General features: G+C 38.0%; 1 protein-coding gene across 1 annotated transcript in view; it reads left to right on the top strand.

The window, feature by feature from the left end:
- The window catches only part of LOC122067175 (DExH-box ATP-dependent RNA helicase DExH7, chloroplastic-like), a gene marked incomplete at its 5' end in the record, with an annotated part of 80,754 nt that extends 64,262 nt beyond the window's left edge, over nucleotides 1-16,492 (top strand). Inside the window, 6 exons of the mRNA XM_042631019.1 lie at nucleotides 1,342-1,434; nucleotides 6,048-6,272; nucleotides 8,319-8,411; nucleotides 12,410-12,532; nucleotides 13,410-13,504; nucleotides 15,773-16,492. Coding sequence (XP_042486953.1) covers nucleotides 1,342-1,434; nucleotides 6,048-6,272; nucleotides 8,319-8,411; nucleotides 12,410-12,532; nucleotides 13,410-13,496 — 621 coding nt within the window. The remainder of the gene's footprint in view (nucleotides 1-1,341; nucleotides 1,435-6,047; nucleotides 6,273-8,318; nucleotides 8,412-12,409; nucleotides 12,533-13,409; nucleotides 13,505-15,772) is intronic.
- Between the last annotated feature and the right edge of the window lie 3,336 nt (nucleotides 16,493-19,828).

Here is a 19,828-nt window from a genome sequence, read left to right as displayed (position 1 = left end):
CCGATTGGTTGGGGCTGACAAGAGAATAAAAAACCAACTGGATCCAGGAGGCAAAGATCTTAGCTATGAACTTATAGAGGATGTTGCAAAGGGAAATGGGCTGAAAGTCTGACATGGAGGAGGCACATTCATTCTTGTGGATAAGATAAAGGAAGGTATGGTTGACTCCATAGATTTGGGAGGGGTTGATGAAAAAGCTTCTGATGGCAGAGATGATATCTTTCTTGATGATCCCCCATCAAGAGGATAAGAAGCCTATATGGAAACCATTAAGGCCAGGGGCTTTGCTGAGAAGTATCGAAGATTAGTGGGAAAGCTTAATTATTTGACAGTGACTATTCACGACATTGCCTTCCCTGTCAATGTCGTGAGTCTGTTCTTTCATCTCCATGAACCTCATAGTGGGATGCCATTATTCGTATTCTAAGATATCTAAAGAAAGCTCCAGGTCGTGGTATGTTGTACTCTGATCATGGACATAGCCATAATGAGGGTTTCTGTGATGCTGATTGGGTTTGATTATTTCATGTTGATAGGTGATCAACTATTGGGTACTGCAGATTTTTTGGTAGTAATCTTATGTCTTGGAAGAGCAAGAAGTAGGCTGTTTTGGCTAGGTCTAGTGCAGAGTCTGAGTATCGTGCTATGGCTCATGTCACTTGTGAGTTAATGTGGGTGAAGCAGCTGTTGATGGAACTTGGGTTTGAGTGTACTTCTTCTATGCAGTTATGGTGTGATAACCAAGTTATGATCCATATTGTCAAATCTAGTGTTCCATAAGAAGACAAAACATATTGAGGTGGACTGTCACTTTGTTCGGGGAAATCTATAGCATGAAGTTATTTCTAGAAGTCATGTTCGCATAGGAGAACAACTTGCAAATGTATCCCCTAAGTCTTTGGGGAGTGGTAGAGTGGAATATATTTGTAACAAGCTGAGCATGATTAACATCTATGTTCTAGCTTGAGGGGGAGTGTTAGAAGTCTACCGTGAGGAGGAGTCTCTAGTGCAAGTCGTAAGACTCCTCCGTTGGGGTATTCTAGTCCTATTAGGACTTAATACAATTAGAAGTTAGTAGTTAGATTAGTTTCCTATTTTTTCTTTCCTATTCCTAGTAGGACTTGTGTAATTGCTATCCTATTTAATAAATGTAGGAGGGCAGCCCCAATCTCATCGATAGAGACTCCCTTTGCTCCACAATCGCAGCTCTCTCTCTCTCTCTCTCTTGACTTCTTTTCTCTTCTTTCTTTCACCTTCTCTTCTTCTTAATAGATTCTGTTTTATTATATTTGATTTTTTTTACACATTTGATGACTCTATTCTGAACTTTCCATGGACCAGGCTGATGGAAAAATGAAAGAAAAACTTGACGATTGGCTTGCTGATATCTCACAGCCATTTAACATGTATTCGCATCATTCTTCTATTGTGAAGGTAAACCATGTATTCACTCAAGTATGTCAAAATTTTATGGTTTTATGCGTGTATGTACATCTAAATATTATAAATGTTGAATTCAGGTTGCCATGGATAGTGAAATACGAGCAAAATTCATAGCTTTTTTTTTTTTTTTTTTTTTTAGCCTAATAAATAATTTATTACCAAAGAGACGAAGGGAAAAATTACAGCCCCAAAGAGGGGAGGGGGAGAAAAGAAAACAAGTCCCTCAAGGGGATTCAAGATTCTTGATTATAGAGCTTGGAAGCTCACAAGAAGTAACAAAGTGAATTTCTGGGGGTGAGGGAACAAGTGGTAGAGACTTTTGAGATCTTCGCCTTGACATCAAAGAATATGGAGCTCCAAATCTTTCCTAATGGCTGAGTTGGAGGTCCATTTCTTATGATTTCTCTCCATCCAGATTTGATTTAGAGTAGCATAGAAGGCAAGCTTTCCCACATAGTCACATATAGTCTTCCCTTGGAAAGTCATTTCCATCAAAACCCACTCCCTTTGGAAAGGGAGGATTCTTTTATTAACCGGCCATCATTTGGAGAGAACAAGCTTCTAGATGGAGGAGAAGACAGGGCAGGCAAAGAATAGGTGATTCAAAGAATAGGTGATTCGTGTCTTCCGGCTCAGATCCACAAAGATAGCATAAAGGTAAGACCTAGATGCTTATTTGAATAAGGAAGGCTTGCATAGGAAGACAGTTCATAAAGACTCGCCAGGCAGTGAAGCTTTGACGGGGGATGTGATGCTTGAACCAGATGAGCTTATGCCAAAGGGAGGGAGATCCATGAGCTCTGATGAAGTCCCAGGCGGACTTTACACTAAAAATGCCACTCGAAGCGTGGGACCATATAGTTGGATCAGACCTTGTGGGCCCTGGGAGAGGGATGGCTGGCAGCGAGGACCAGATTTCAGCTAACTGTGGGGTGGCAAGGGCAGGGGGTTCTAAGAACCAGCAGAGATGATATCAGCAACCATAGCATGCCTAGGGAGCCCAGAGTTGTAGATATTTCTAGCACTAAGAATTTGAGATAGTATCCCTATAGGATGCCAATGATCCAGCCATAGGTAGGTGGAGGCACCATCCCCAATACAAGAGAGAATAACTCTAGAAGCTACTAATTTCAAGGAGATTAACTTACGAAAGGAGAGCGGACCAACCAAAAAGTTTCTTGCCTGAGGAGGCGCGAATACACCCAATCCACCCAAATTCTTTTCTTTTTACTAATAACCTTCCGTATAAGCTTGAGCATGCTTGCCATGTTGACATCCTTGATGCATCTCAAACCAAGGCCCCCCTTCATTTTTAGGAAGGCATATAGCAGCCCAACTAACGGGGCTAAGGAAACGAGAGGACTCACACCCTTTCCAAATGAAGGAAGCAAATAAGCATTCAAACTTTACAACAATCGTCTTGGGTAGACCATAGATACCATACCAATAGATATATGAAGCTTGAAGGGCTGATCTGATAAGCACAAGGCGGCCCGCAAGGGATAGGAGCTTTCCTTTCCATAATTGGAGACGCTTTCTGATGATATCCAACATAGGGGAGCAGTGATGACTCGAGAGCCTAGCAGGGATGAGCGGGAGGCCCAAATACTTAACCGAGAGAGCCCAAAGTAAAGCCTGTGATCTAAAGGAGAGAGACCTTAGAGGCTTCCGCAATCCCAGTCAAGAAGAGAGATTTCCCAGGGTTGATGCAAAGCCCAGACATCATAGTGAACAGGTTCAAGCAGTGCATAATAGTGTCAAGGGAGGAGGTATCCTCTCAGGAAAAGATCATGAGGTCATCAGCAAAAGCAAGGTGAGTGAGTTTGATGGCCTTGCATTTGGAGATGGTAATAATGGACCCCTGATCCGAACCAGATTAAAGGCTAGGGGAAAGAACCTCCATAGCAAGACAAAATAAACAATCATTTGGATCAAGAAAGACAACTTAAATGGGAAAATCTACTTGCTTTTTCATAGTTTTGTTATGACTTGCAGATTTGTAGACTTACACCCTGCAATTGTTTAATCCAAACTAGCTTGAGAAAATATTGAAAATATGCAATTGTTTAATCCAAGCTAGCTTGAGAAAATATTGAAAATATGCTCGAGTAGTAATTGTCTTTAGGTCATATACAGTTAGAGTTACAGGGTGGGCTGAAGCCATCTTCTTGTTTCAGGAGTGAATAGGATACAACTAGGAAGATATCTGATATACATTTATATTTTTTGTGCTAATTTTAATATATTTCTTTTTGTATCGGAACTGTTTCATGTTGTCAGATTTCTTGTGTTCTTGAATAAGATAATGATTTTTTCTAGGACATGGTTTTAATTACAAATGGTCCTTACAATTACCATTATGGCCACCCCTACCCCGGCTAGTCAAAGATTTATGTAATCGGTTACTTTATATTATTGTATCTTACATGATACATATACTTCAAGAAAAAAGAAGTAATGACTCTTTGCATTATAAATGTGTAGGAATTAAGATTGGGAAGGGAAATTGAAATGAAGTGAGCTGCTTAAAATAAATTAACAACTTGATTATGTTGGATGATCCTGGGTGCTGTTTACTGAAATATCTCGGTTTCAGCCATGTCCAAAACCGGATCGGCCTTATAACAGAGATGTCAATCCTTGATCATAGGTACAAGCAATATAAAAGAAGACATGAATCACCTATTCTTTGCCTGCCCTGTCTCCTCCATCTAGAAGCTTGCTCTCTCCAAATGCTGGCCGGTTAATGGAACAATTCTCCCCTTTCGAAGGGAGTGGGTTTGGATGGATATGACCTTCCAAGGGAAGACTATTTTTGACTGTGGGAAACTTTCCTTTTGTGCTACTTTAAAACAAATCTGGATGGAGAGAAATCATAAGAAATAGACCTCCAACTCTCGGCCATTAAGAAAGATTTGGAATTCCATCTTCTTTAATGTCAAAGCAAAGATCTCAAAAGTTTCTTCCACCTGTCCCCCCTCCCCCGAAATTGTCACATTGTTGCTTCCTGGGAGCTTCCAAGCTCTGTAATCAGGAATCTTGTATCCCCTTGAGGGTCTTATTTTCTCTTCTTCCCCCTCCTCTCCTTCGAATGAATTATTTATTCACCCAAAAAAATATATAAAAGAAGAAAACCCAATAAACAAAGTAAACATACTTAACTATATCTCCTACCTATCTACCAATCTTATCTAATATTCCCCAATATAAAATATTATAAGATGATTCAAAATAAATAAATAAACCTCTAATAACCTACTGAACCATGCAACTCCAATTGGACCTAGTTCTCGCTCGGAGTTCTCAAGCAAGTTTGGTCGGGCCCAAGGAAGTGCTTTTGCATCAGGTTCTTTGCACTATGTAGGCAATGTGGCAACTCTAAGCATTTGGATAGACGGAAGGACAATTTAGATTGTCCATGTGTCAAGCTTCAAAACCCACTTAAATCCAAGGATTAAAGTATCGGCATCGGTCGCCACATGGGTCGGCCAAAATTAAAATACGTATCGTATCGGAGATACGCTAAAGATACGAAACATAAATGGATAGGAAACACTTTTTTATACACTTTTGCATAAAAAAAATTAAAAAAGTTATATATAACACGTACTACGCATGAACACTAAATTCAGAGTATCGCACTAAGAATCCAAGGTTTGTAGTTGTCCCATAAATGTAAAATCCTTGTTCCCAACCTTAAATTCCACTTTAGTTAGAGAGAAAAATAGTTGGGAGCAACTTTGGAACAAAAACCCCTCAAAAAATCGTGTTTTCTAAAAAATGACCCATCTTGACCATTATATAACCGTAGCGCACTGTATCGGTACGTATCGGTCAATACATACCATACACGCCGATACATCTCGATACATACCAAAACGTACATTTCACCTCGATTTTTAATTTTTCATAGAGTATCGATACGTATCGGTGTGTGGCGGTATGTATTGTAGGATACATATTGATACAAAAGGATATTAAAAATTTCATGTATCGTATCAGTAAGGACTGATATGTGATACGTATACGTATCGACTGATGTGATACGTATACGTATCGGCCGATACAGTACAATGCGTACTGATACTTTAAACCATGCTTAAATCACATAACCCCTATATGTTAGCATTTTCTGTAGTAGTTTCTGCTATAATTTTTTTTTTTTTTTTTTTTTTTTTTTTTCAACCATGTTTCAAAAGTTCCATTTTCTTACTGAAATTTCAAGCTTTGTTTTCCCCATGGCCAAATAAGCCATGAGTTGTTTATCCCCATGGCCAAATCTGTTTGGGCTTAAACCTGACATGTTGACAGACATTATGATTGTCTGTCCACAAAGTTTGGACCAATCCAGTCTGGTGTAGCAGATATTTGTTGTGTCCAGGAGGCAGTTACTCATTATCTCATAAGATGATGGAATTTCTGGCATTAATCCAACATGGCTCATTTACTAGATTCATATATTGCGTAAAACTATTATTTCATAGTCTTATTTTATTTAATTGTAAGTGACTAAATGTTACCATTACAATGATTAGAAGTTTCTTGCATAGATCTTAAGCTTAAACTCATTGAATATTCTAACTTGTCTGAACATAATGCTCAAGGAACTGTTGCAGTCGATATTATGTGCAGGTCTTTATCCCAATGTGGCTGCGAAGGAAGAAGGCATTATCATTTCTGCTCTTGGTAGCTACTTGCAGCCCTCTGGCAGTGCTGCAAAACCCCGTCCACCCTGGTATGATGGAAGAAGAGAAGTTCAGATACACCCTTCTTCTATCAATAGTGGTGCCAAAACTTTTCAATACCCGTTTCTCGTCTTCCTTGAAAAGGTTTGTAAATGCACAGCCTCAACAGAATTTAATCATTATACCATTTCATACATTTACTGTTTGATTAAGTGCGACATTCCATAGTGAAACTTGATCTTTAAAATTTATATATTTATGATGTAAAACTGTGTTCCTATGTACTTCACCAAAAAAAAAAAAAGGAAAAAGAGAAAGATAAGTGCATTTCTTTATGTTCACTGTCTTGGATAGTTATTTTTGGTTTCTTAAGGAAAAGATCTTCTGTCTGTTAACATGTAGCATAAAAGGCTGGGTGTCACAATCCTGAAGTGGGCTTATCGAATCAACAATCCTGAAGTGAACAGCAAAAATGATTGGAAAACTGACTCCTAGGCTGTGTTTGGTAACGTTCTAAAAAAACGTTTCTAGAGTTTTTTGTTCTATGGGAACGAAAAAACGGAATAAAGCATTTGGTGCATTTATGGTGTGTTTTGTTTTTTTGGAAGAAAAAGTGAAAAAAAAAAAAAAAAAAAAAAAAAAAAAAAGGGAGAATTGACGGAACAACAAAAGGTAGTTCCGTCCAATTTCGTTCCATAAAAAATAAAAAGGATATTTTGACACAGAAACTGAAATTTCCATTTTTGACATGAAACATTGTTTCTGTTCTAGAAACGTTACCAAACGCAGCCTTACTATGTGAATTGTTTCAAACAAATAGCAACCCAAAACTAAAACCTCAAGTACTGTGGGGGAGAAAATGCAAGTTTGCTAATGTTACCATCGGTCGCAGCCGGGTCTGTCAACGGCTCGAAAGCAGGGTCTGTCAATGGCTCTTCTGTTGGGTTGACGCGGGGCTCAGAAGAAGGTTGACATTATTGTTACCATTGGTCGCAGCCGACTTGGGGATCAATGGATCAAAGCATTGAGAAGACTCATGTCTGCAAGGCGAATCAGAAGCAGGTTGTCCTCATCAGTGGGTGCTGCGGTGACAAATCTTCCTCCGGCCACAGGTAGGGGGTGCAGGCCAGGTGAGGACCAACCGACCAAGGATGGTCAAAGAAGTGGGGAGGGTAGATGGTGTTGCCTTCGAAACTGGGGGAAAGGGGTCGATACTAGAAGGGGGAGGTTGTTGCGAGGGGACAATGGAAGCGCCAGTAGACTTGGTAAGCAGGACTTGGTCTTAACTTCCTGTCTGAAGGAATATCCTTTGTCATCAGCTAGGGTAATAGAGGAAGGCAGAATTTCTTCAGCCGAGACTTCAACACAGTTAGCCAGAATATCCATTTTCCTAGTTCAACCATCAGAGAACAGAGGTTTTCACATCACTGATCCAATAATTCTGAGCCCTTCTCACACCAGAAGTGGAGGGAGACCAGGGAGGGTGATCCAACGGGAAATCACACTGGAGGAAAATTAGTTTTCTTCCCACTTGCCAAGGGCCACCCTCAAGGGCATGCGACTTGTCATCTTAGAGAATCTAAAGATGAATCCATTATCCATTAGGTAAGTTTCAGAAGTCCCATGGATGAAAAGAGCATGGCTGAGAAGGGAGTTCCAAGCCATCGCTCTAGGGGAGGGAGGATGCAGCAAGGGAAGGGGAGGGGGGGCCCGCCCTCGGAGAAGGCGTCTTGCCAGGGAGGTTAGCCATACTGACAAGCACACACGTGTGGGGAGGGGGGCTCTCAGGAGGAAGACGGGGGCCTTTAAATCCCCCGTGCTTCCAAATTTTTTACTCTTCTTTTTATTTCCGTTTTGATGCTTCCAAATATAGAAGCCCAGTTGGTTCCATTGCACATTATTTCCCTTAATATAAAAAAAAATAAAAAATAAAAAAATGTAAAATAAGGTAAGATTGGGTAGTAAAAATCGTCCCAGCTTTCCTCCACTCCTCCAAAAATCGTCCCAAGCTATGGTGAGGAAACAAGGTTGGCTACTAGGACTTCTTTGGTGATTTGATATATTTACAGATTTTCCTTCAGAATTGTTGTGAAGTTTCATACTAAAACAGTTTTACATTTTATATGTATGTGAGAACTTTCCATATTAATTAGTGATGAAGAAAATGATAATCTTATTTACAATCTTCAGGTTGAAACAAACAAAGTGTTTCTACGAGATACCAGTATCGTCTCTCCCTATTCTATTTTGCTGTTTGGTGGTTCTATTGATATTCAACATCAGGTACCATATGCCTAGATACTTCACATGTCAAAGTATTACCTATTTGCTGGAATTGCTGAAAATAAATGTTGTATGACATACTATGTATTTTGCTAACATTTTGTTCACTAATACACTTGGAAAAAGGAATATTATCCTTAATTAGGGAACAATGGATTAGAAGACTTGTCGCTGAAACAAATGTTGGATCAATAATGCCGATTAGTATTTTATTTTTATTTTTTTTTGGCTAATGAGGAACCCCTTGAACCTGCCCAGTTTTACGATGTTTTACGGTTCAGACCCAAGGGTAAACCCTGGTTAATGTCGATTGCTATTAATTAAGCAATGGAAACATTCTGAGTAGTTGCAGTCAAATTTCATCCATAGCAGTTTAAACTTTTGAGATGCCTAAATCACAGCAGTAACTGTGCACATGATGTTTTTCTAACAATTTTTATGGTTGTGTAGCTGCATTATGCAACATAGTGTCCATAATTGCCTGGGCATATTTCTTATCTTACATGCCATGAAAAAATGAAATCTTGGAATCTGATTCAAATTCTGGTCCACAATTGAGGAGTTTAATGAATTCGTTTTATCGAAAGGAAACATTCTGGGACAATACAGAAATGCCATAATTAACCTGCTACTATGTTTTATGTCATTGATGACGTTTGCTATTAATGTGTATGCTTCAAAATAGCCTTGTCATTATTGTAAAACTAAAAGAAAAAATTATAAACACACAGAAATTAGAATTAAAGTTGATGTTGACTAAGAAAAATGTCCACTATAACACTTTCCAAAATATCTGTATAATAGACATGTTTATAATTGTGAGGATGTAAAAGATTGGCATAAGAAAGTTATTTAAAAGAAAAAAATCCCGGATATGAAGTTCATGAAAAAGGTTTTAAGATAAGATGCACAGAAACAAAGTATAAAGAGTGGCTTTGGTAAAATGGGACTGAAGGTGGGGTGGTGAGAATTGAGAGACTCTCAAACATGCAAGAGAAAGGAGAGAGAGAGAGAGAGAGAGAGAGAGATTCGTGATTAGATCAAAATACACCCCATGTCTCCTATTTTTTTACATTCACATATAGAAGCCCTAATACAAGTGAAAAGACAAAAATGCCCCTGACATATGTTACAATAGATTTGAGTCAATTCATACCATACCATGGGGCTATGCCCCTCACCCCCTTACAAGATGAGATCAATGATGGGCTCTAGGCATGGGCCCAAGCCCTCTGTTATCATCACTGACCTTACAATTTTCTCCTTCGGGTCGCTACCATAAATGTTGGAGCAGGGAAATCTTCAAAACGGGTACAAGAATTCAAGACACATAGACAGCTAATAACACCAACAATATAGATACCTAAAAGGTGGCATTTCAGATTCCTTGATCAATCATATGAATAAATAAGGATAAATAAAAGGTGATGCTTCTTATATAATTAAAGTAAGGAAGAACGCAACCTCCTGGTGTGTACCTACACCAGGACACAGGGTGCGAAAAGACTGCATTGCCTCACTCTGAAGATGCTCAGGTGCATCCTCCTGTTGGCTGCTCCCACTGGCATGTACCTGCACAAGAAGGTAGCGTTCTCTTGCACATAATTAAAATCGGATGTATTGAAGAGAAGAGGTGCTTCTGGAGTTCGGTGTGATCGATTCATTCCACTAAAACTTAAAAGGAAATTTTATAGGATAGCTATAAGACCAGCAATGATGTAAGCTGAATGTGGGCAGCGAAGAAATACAAACAAAATCAGTCTAGTTGAGATAAGGATGTTGAGATGGGTGAGTTGTAAAACTAGAGAGATAAAATAAGGAAAAAACACCTAAGAGGTGATTTGAAATGACTCCAATGCATGATAAGCTGAGAGAAAGTCATTTGAGGTGACATAGATATGGGCAAGGAAAACTTTTGAATGCATTGGAAAGGAGTGTCATGATTCAAATTCAACAAGCTAAAAGAGCAAAGGGCAGGCCTAAAATGAATTTTGCGATAAGTGGTGAGCATGGATTATGGTTGACAACTATTCTGGCATTTGATAAAGTTAGATGATGAAATAGGGTTTTTGTAGCCAATGACATTTATTTGGGATAAGGCTTAGTTGAGTCGAGTTGGCGTGGTTCAAGAAAAGGTGATACAGAACAAGATTTTACTCAACCCTTAGGATGGTGGTTCATGGATGAGGTTCTTTTGGTGTAGTTTTGTTTTTTTATCTGATGAATATTTTTGTTATTAATAAAGAAAAAGGAAAACTATTTTATCTAAGGAATGAATCAGAAAATTTCCAACCATAAGCTGCTACCCTATGAGCTAACAAAATAACATGTTTGTCAGCAAAACAAAAATCTAGAGGAGAAATGAAAGAAGCTGAAATATAATATTCAAAACAGGTTCCTAGATCCTCAAATCCACATGCTTCAATCATCACAATCAATATCATTTAAAAGATCCAAAGCACTAGAATAAAAAACAAAATATGAAAATCCAACAGTTTTGCAGCAGAAAACCTCTTCAGGATGGCGTAGGATTTTGCATCTTTTGCTGTTTAAATGCCTTGAAATTATCTGCCTCCTGCCACATCAACTCATTTACTAGAATCAGACATCACTAAAGCATAAGTTTCACCAACTTGACTTTGAAACTTCCATTCCAGAAAATGGCAGTCAAGTTTGTATCCCACTCAAAATGATTATACAAACCTGGAATCATACTTGAAGTTCTACAGTTTTATAGTTTGGTTAAAGTTGTTTAGATGTTTGCTTTCTGTAACCATTTTTTTTTTATTAGTCACTAGTTGTAGTAGTGGTAGGTCTGCAATTGCGCAGAACTTGCCGAGGAAGTTTGCCCAGATATGAGTCTGATGTCTCTTATGTGGTATGAGCTGCCCTGTCTGGAGCCGGTTCCTGAACTGCCAGGGGCAACCATTGCCTGTATAAGGCCACCTCGTTTTCCACAAGAGATTGGAGGACAAGTTTCCCTGAGACTCCCCCGGGGGGCCAGCCTCAATCCATTTGAGATTGAGAGAATCATCCACACTATGCAACAGGGACTGTGAAATAAAGAAAGGTAGAAAATGTTTGAAAATAACAAACAAACATATATGCCTATGTGGTATTTTTGAGTCTGAGTAGTTTGTCCTTTGAGTCCCATCTGTCAATGTTCTAAAAACTGGACTGGCTGTCATACTGTTCCATTCTAGTAATCTGCTATCCAACCATATAAAATATTAATTGCAATTGCATTTTAAAGTTTGTATTTCTCACAGTTTCATAGTGGATATTGGTAATTCAGTTGAATCTCACTATCTTATCCTTCACAGTTAGTCTTACATCATTTTTTTTTGGGGCAAAAAATTAATTGTAAAATGTTACGCATAAAAAATGTCTTAAGAATCTGCTGATACTTCCCGATATGTATCATATCTTTTAGGTACCGATATGATACTTATTACTTAAAAAAATGTATCGCAATGTATCAATCGGAATGGGTCCATACGGCTTGATACTAGTAGATACACTCAATACGTATTATGGATACATTCTTCATTTTTTTTCTTCTTTCACATAGGTTCGGTTTGTGCACATCATCATCTTGGTTGCACCTTAACCTAAGACCACTTCCAACTCTGAGTTTGAACCAGTCCGCAACTCTTTATTGTGTTAGACTATTAATACATCTCAGTTGAATGCATTTGTCTCGTCATACTTTGTTCCCTTGTTATACATGATATATTTTACATATTGCTTATTTATAGTGTTTTATGGTTAAAACTGTATTTGGCCTGTATCATTTGCATTTATATGCATTTCTTGACAATTTTCATGTGTATGCTTAGAATATCTTACGTCTCTCTAATACAATATGATGCGTCTTTTAAAAACACCCTTCTGAAATGACACCCCATACCGATACCAATACTTTAATCCTTGCACATATATAAATCTAACTCTACTAAAAACTTCTTCTATTGGACATGGGTTGATGATTATTGCAGAGTGGACTGGTTGTTATTGATGGTTGGCTAAAATTGACAGCACCAGCCCAAACTGCTGTGCTGTTCAAGGAACTACGGTCAACACTTCATTCTGTTATGAAAGAGCTGATCAGAAAGCCAGAGGTATGTAACATTTCTCTTCTGTTCTTTACATTTTTTAGATGGTTGGGTGATTCCACAATTGGTACTTGGAAGTAATGCATCTGATCAGGAGGGACGAGATTAAGTTAGCAAGTTTACCTCTCTTGGAGGTTGCATCCTGCCAAGTCTCTGGCCAGAGGGGGAGCTTGTAGAAGTTTTATGTATATAGGCTGTCACCCCATCACATATATTTCCTTCTTGCTGCTGCTGTCATACACTATTGAATTGTATCTTTGTTTTCTTCCATTAATATCCTTCAATTATCTATTTTAAGAAAAAAAAGATCCTCACCATGAAACTTGTGACGATGGAAATTTGACTGCAAAAGCATAACATTTTTTTATTAATGGCGATTGGAATCATCACTTGTTAGTTGTTACAGGGTTTTTTTTCCTTTTTTATTGGTCCCCCTTCCTTAGTTGTTGCAGCATATATAAAATATTTTAAATGTATTTTCTAATTTCCTCTTGACCACAACTTGAATTGATTGGTCAGTTTACAGAATGGACATATATTCATTAAATCATGTCTTTGTTCCTCAACCTATCTTATTGATTTTACAAATGCTGCAACTTACAGTAATGATTACATGGTCTGAGATCTTCTTACCTACTTTAGCATAACAGCTTAGATAAGGATATTGCTGGCTCCCCCACTCCCTCTTTCTTAGATTTTATTTGCTGGTTAGGTTCATATTGGCTCTCTTGGTGTCTACGGCTAGCTGTTCTTTGTATGTCACTTTTATTTTACCTTGTACGCTATGTTATAGATATTTAGTGTTTCTATTTCTGTTTCTTTTGCTTTCCATGAATTCGAATCTATTTGACCCTCTCTCTCTCTCTCTCTCTCTCTCTCACAGACTGCAACTGTTGTTGATAATGAAGTTGTCAGATCTATAATTCATTTGTTGTTGGAAGAAAACAAACCCTCAAACAACTCTTTCTGAGCTACAAGGTATAGATTCATTTCTTCATTCCAATGATAACAAAACAACTTCACTACATATAAGATTTGTTTCAGTCCATTTCTTGTTTTTTTTTGAACAAGTTCTTGTCTATTCTGCATTATTTTATGTGTCGGTTGGTTGGTTACATCAAGCTTGGGCACCATGATGAAAATATTTTATTTGGAGACAATATTAGGAAAAGCAAAGTGTATCATATAATTTAAAATAACAATTTAAAGAAACTATAATCGAAAATCTGGACTTTTCCTGAAAATAGTTAGGCTCTTAAGTGCCATATGTTGCACACTTTTCACTCTCTACCCTCCAGAACTGTATAGTGCAGTTCCCTGTACGCATAAAGTCGAACAGTTGAACATTTTTCATCCTTTTATACTATTGAAGTACAGCCTCTCCGTGAAGTGGTAATAAGGGTGGTACATTATGACCCTTCCCAGACCCCGCAGTGGTGGCAGCTTTGTGCACTGGGTAAGCCCTTGTTTTAATTCTATTGAAAAAAATAATGTTCTACATATTATATTGGACTATGTGAAGACTAGTTATCGTTGGGGAATTGTTAGGAACAAAAGATTTTCGAAAGATCCAAAAAAAAATAGGGATAGTAAGATATTACTTGACCAAAAGAAACTGTACCCAGTATTTGTGGTATCTATTTTTCCCTTCAAACATCTGGCTTTTAATTTTAAAAAATAAAAAAATAAAAAGATGCGAGCTTGTTTTATATATATTCGCATCCTAAGATGTATTTTGCATATATTTTAACTCATATATAGGAGAAATTTTCCTTCACCCTTGTACTCTATCTGCCACTTCAGCTATATGTAGACCGATGCATTTTAGGCTGATTACTGGATAAAGTTGGACCCCCTATCTATCAAATTTGGTGGCCTATCTGGGTGGCCTATGTGGACTATATGTGGACTATATGTCTTACAAAGTATGGGCTTTCATCCTTCATTTTCAATGGTTCCTGTTATGTTCGCTACTTATACTTTTCAAACTCTTTTTATGAACCTCTATAATGTCAGATTGTTTTGATATTATGACAATATTGGATTATGGAGGATGATAAGGACAACAAAAAAAAAGAAAAAGAACAACCCCGGCTTCTGCTACTACAGGCAAGGATTAAAGTATCGGTATTGGTCTTCGTATCGGTCAGCCAAAATTAAGATACGTATCGGAGGGGATCGTATCGGAGATACACTAAGATATGCTAAAGATACGCATATAAATGGATAGGAAACACTTTTTTAAACACTTAAGCATAAAAAATTTGTTAAACAAAAATTATTGATAACATGTATTATGCATAAACACTAAATTGAGGGTATCGCACTAAGAATTCAAGGTTTGTAGTTGTCCCATAAATGTAAACTCCTTGTTCTCAATCTTGATTTCCACTTTAGTTAGAGAGAAATATGGCTAGCAGCAACTTTGGAACAAAAACCCCTCAAAAAACCATTTTTTTTCTGAAAAATTACCCATCTTGGCCATTATATGACCATAGCGCACTATATCGATACATACCAATATGTGCCGATCGATACATACCAATACATACTGATACTCACCGATATGTATCGATCGATACATGCCGATACGTACCGATTGATACATAGCGATACATATCGAAACGTACATTTCACCTCAATTTTATATTTTTCATAAAGTATCGGTACGTATCGGTGGTGTATCGATGCATATCGGTCGGTGTGTATCATATCGGTTGGCTAAATTTAAGATATATATCGGAGGGTATCATATCGGTATCGGAGATACTTTAAACCATGACTGCAGGGTCTAGGATGGGCAAATATACGCAGCCTTACCCCTTGCTTTGCAAGAGGCTGTTTTCAAGTTTCAAACCTATGACCAACATACTGCAATAGTGCAACTTCACCGTTGTGCCATAGGCTCGCCCCTTGATGATATGGACAACATGTCCACTAAATTAAGGCCCTAGGCAAACTACCATATAATAGTTATTCAAGGCTTGATGTAATGGGTTCCAGATATGTGCATGCTAGGACCCAGCTCCTTGGGCCTTGCACATGCGGGAGCCTTGTGCAAGGTACGGCCTTTTTTTTTTTTTTTTCTTGGCGGAGACACACTGTTTTTGCATACTTGCTGTATATTTAACCTAAATTAGATGCATGAAAGGAAGATTGAGAGAATGTCTTCATGGAGTCAGTGGGCCGAATGAATTGAGGTGGCTTCCAGTTTGTTCTATGACTAAAGTTGTACAAATATTTCAGGCAAATTTACATTGTCAAGGACTAGTCATGGTGTAATTAACCAGTTGTTCAGAAACCAAGAGGCCACAATGACCATGAATGTTTGTACTTGAGGTGATGGTGAAGTTGAATAGATTATTTACAGGACCAGAGAGGAAACTTTGAACAGATGAAGATGATTGTAGAAGAATACCATGATGAGGACTACATCTTGGAGTAACAATAAAGTTCAAATGTTTCAACATGATAATAAGAAGTGGCTGAAGTCTTCAAATTGCAGAATTCTGCAAAAGAGAGAACTAATATTCAAGAGCAAGATAGTGTTGGTGCCTTGCAGATTGAATTAGCAATAGAGAAGTTGGACAGCAAGTAATATTCAAGAGCAAGATAGTGCTGGTGCCTAGCAGATTGAATTAGCAACAGAGAAGTTGGATAACACAGCATGTGTGAGGAGTGGACATGGCTGCAACATCATGGCATGCCTGTTCATTGACAAACTATGAGCAAACAACAATGTATTAAGGAGCAAACAATTTCTTAGTAGCCCACTCACTCTTAACAAATCATGATCCAAGCATTTGTGTTGAATCTCTCTGTTTGGCAAAACAGTTGGAATAGAAGACTGAACGGGGAAAGACATTTGAGGTTTTTGTACCCTTATGGATAAGATATAACATTATATAACCGCATCTCTCATTAGTTCATTTGAGCCACATATCATTGAAGTTGTTTTTCTTTTCACTTTCCTTACTCTCCCCCCCCCCCCCAAAACCCCTCTTTTCAGGTCAGATTTTCCCCGTCGGGCACATCTACATTAATAAATGAGGAACCACCTATTTTTTGCCAAGTGGCATAGCAAATAGAGTTGAAATTTTGTGGCCCTTCATTATCAACTTCCTCTCTGTAACTAGCTAAATTTTTTATTTTTTTATAAGTAGATAATTTCATTAAACAAGAAGAAGGCTACAGTCTGAAATAAATGCACATGTTAGCATCCTCCTTTACAAAATTACAAAGCTCCTTAGAAAAGTTGAGGCTAAACAATGATTCTGAAGATTCAGTACCAGAGAAGCAATATAATCAGCTGACTGGTTTTGCTCCCTCCAAACATGTTGAAGCTCATGCCAATGAAGTTTCTCAAGTAAGTGAAGGGTTTAGTTTTCAGAAGTTGAACCTCCCAAGGCCCAGGTATCTTCTTCAATATGTCCATGGCAAACTAAATTATTGAACATTTAAGTTTCAACAAAAGTGTATTCACGAAATTTGAGTTTGGGGAAACTTTTGTGGTTTCTTTGTGCTCTACTTCTTTCAGGTAAAACCATGTGAAATAAACTTTTTGGTAAATTAAGTATTAAAATGTAGGGAAAAAGAACTCTACCAATCTAGCGCAGGAAATGCCGCCAAAAAAAACCACGTTACCCACATCCCCCTTACCATGTGTTGAATATTCCCTCATGTGCCTCCTCCCCATTCCATTGGCTTGTTGATCCAACACCAGACTGACAGGGTTTTCTTGTCCTAGATTTTTTTTCTATTTATTGGTTTTTACGCAAAAGGGCCGTAAATAGGGCCTCAAAAAAAAAAAATTTAAGGAACAAAAAAAATTAGATTAACCAGAAACAAAAATTACAAAATTAAGAACATCTGAAGCCACCCCAATTCAGTCAGATTTTTCAGTCGAAAGTGAGTAGCCGCATCAAAACATTGTTAAAACAAGAGTAAAATGTTTTAAATTAGAAAAAAAGGAAAGCTATCTGCTTACATGTCTCTACGCCTAGACACAGACAAGCACGTAAAGATTGTGCTGCCCCCATGCACTGAAGATGCCTCTACTCAGCCTCCCACTAGTCTGTGCACTGACACAGTGACCATGCAAACGAGTAGCTTTCTCTTGCCTTTAAAATTATTACAACCCAGCTGAATGACAAGCAATATGTTATAGACTTCCCATGGCCATACCGCATCTAAATGGAGCCTCAATTGATAAGTCTATAAGATCAACGGTCACCACCTGGTCTAAGAAGCACGGTCATAGTACGCTGAAAGTTCTCTGGGTTCCAGCCGCTCTGAATCCCACCAAAACCCCAACATCACTTTGGGCCTCAAAAATTGGACAAGGCTCAATAATCTTTCACAGGACCAGCTTCCTACTGGCCAAGTTCAACCCCCCAAAAGGCCCAACGTCGTTTTGGGCCTAGCCTGTACAAAACTTGGGCTAACTTGGGTGATGGATTGAGCTTAAATTTTTATAGCCCAACGTGCTATTACCATAAATCTACAGCAAAGACCGGTTAGCCCCTGGCCCATAGTCAAAGTAGCTTTATATATATAGTTTCTACTCTTCGTTCAGATCCAAAAACCTAGCCTAGTCTCCTCAACACAATTTCAGGGCCAGTTTCCAGTTGGAGGACTGATCTGGCTGTGTTAGTGAATGGTTCACTGGAATCTAGATCAAGTGAGGTAGACCAACTAGGTCTCAAAGTACTCAAATCATTTATGTTTGTGACTAATTGATACCTCTATCTATATAGGTCTCTTTAGAACTTGTAACATTCTTTTGAGGACAAAGATTTCCTTCACCTGTAGAAGATGGTTCACCCACCATCCTAGGGTTCACAAATCCTCATAGAGCTTTATACATTCCCCAAAATACCCTCACGATACTCTGTACATGTATCTCAAATCCCCGCGGTGAATGGATTCTCATTTACATTAGTCACAGCAAAATTGTGTCCTTTTGATTTCGCTCATCTTATTTTAAAAGTTTTTTAGGTCAACAGTAAAAATGAGTTTTCAAAAAAATTGCTAGTGACTTATCATGAAGTCATTATCAGAAAATTGTCATTGTCTTTACATATTATTTTAGTATACATGTGAAATGATAAGATTTACACTAATTAAAATATATATATATATATATATATATATTACATTAAATGCCAAAGCAACATGGCCGCTGCTACATTTTGCTACCTATTATCAAATCCAAAAACTATCGGAGTCTGTAACTTTCCATCATAAAGAAGTAACTAGTTGCCCAGCTATGTTTTACAGATTAGATATAGTATTATCAAGCACCAATGATAAGGAAACGATATGTAAAAATCTATGTTGCTTAATAGTAATGGTTTCTTTCATAAAAATTTAAAAAATAAAAGACACTTAATGATTATTGGGAGGAATAGATATCGAAGGGTACTTTGGTCAATAGGGCACGCGTGTAGGGCTATTACGTAAACACTCATTCAGGGGGATCTGAGATCTTTTAGATTGATAATTAACCTGTTTCTTTGTTCTAGATAATTAGGTTAGGTATTTGTATGCTCCTTTTGTACGAGTAAATAGGTTAGGTTTTCTTCTTTCTAAAGCATATGAGACACACAAAATCTCTATCACAAAAGGAAAGCATGTGAGACACTTTTACAATGTGAATCATTGTTTCCTTTTTCTTCCCCTTTGCTGCTTTGCAATGGTGACTCATAGAGCACACAAAATGCATCAAAGATAATTTGCAAATCATTTTACTCTTTTTAAAAAATATCGACACTTATACCGTGGACAAACTATTTTTTAGGTGAAATCAGTTTTAGTTAGTTAAAAAAAAAAATCCTAATTTCTAGCTATTTTATATAATTATATAAGGTAAAAGAACACTCTCTAGGCATGCGACCCTTGCGCTCAAACAAAGGATGGCCAAAAATGATGCCCCAACCGTTGTGAAATATACATACCCCACCCCTATTGATGCCCATATGAGCCACCTCATTGGCCCCCACACAGGCACAAGGCCATGCAAAGCTTTCTTTTCCTCAATTGTATATTTTGTTATAGGAGAAAAGAATCCTGCCTATTTGCAGCTCCATACCGAGACACATGTAGGCATGAAAAGACCACTCTCCCCCTCCCCCATTTGACCCAGACGCCTCCATGAGGACCCCCATTGGCCTGCAAGCTGGTGCGGCAGCCACACAAGCAGACAGGATATCTTGCCCTTTGTTATATATTTAATGTAACTAGAAGAAGATAAGTGTTTCTTCAAGGGATCCAAGGCCTTTAGGTAACATAAATTTATTTATG

This window comes from Macadamia integrifolia, unplaced genomic scaffold (genome assembly GCF_013358625.1).
Source record: "Macadamia integrifolia cultivar HAES 741 unplaced genomic scaffold, SCU_Mint_v3 scaffold275, whole genome shotgun sequence".
Lineage (NCBI taxonomy): Eukaryota > Viridiplantae > Streptophyta > Magnoliopsida > Proteales > Proteaceae > Macadamia > Macadamia integrifolia.
This window is presented reverse-complemented; position numbering and strand designations above follow the sequence as displayed.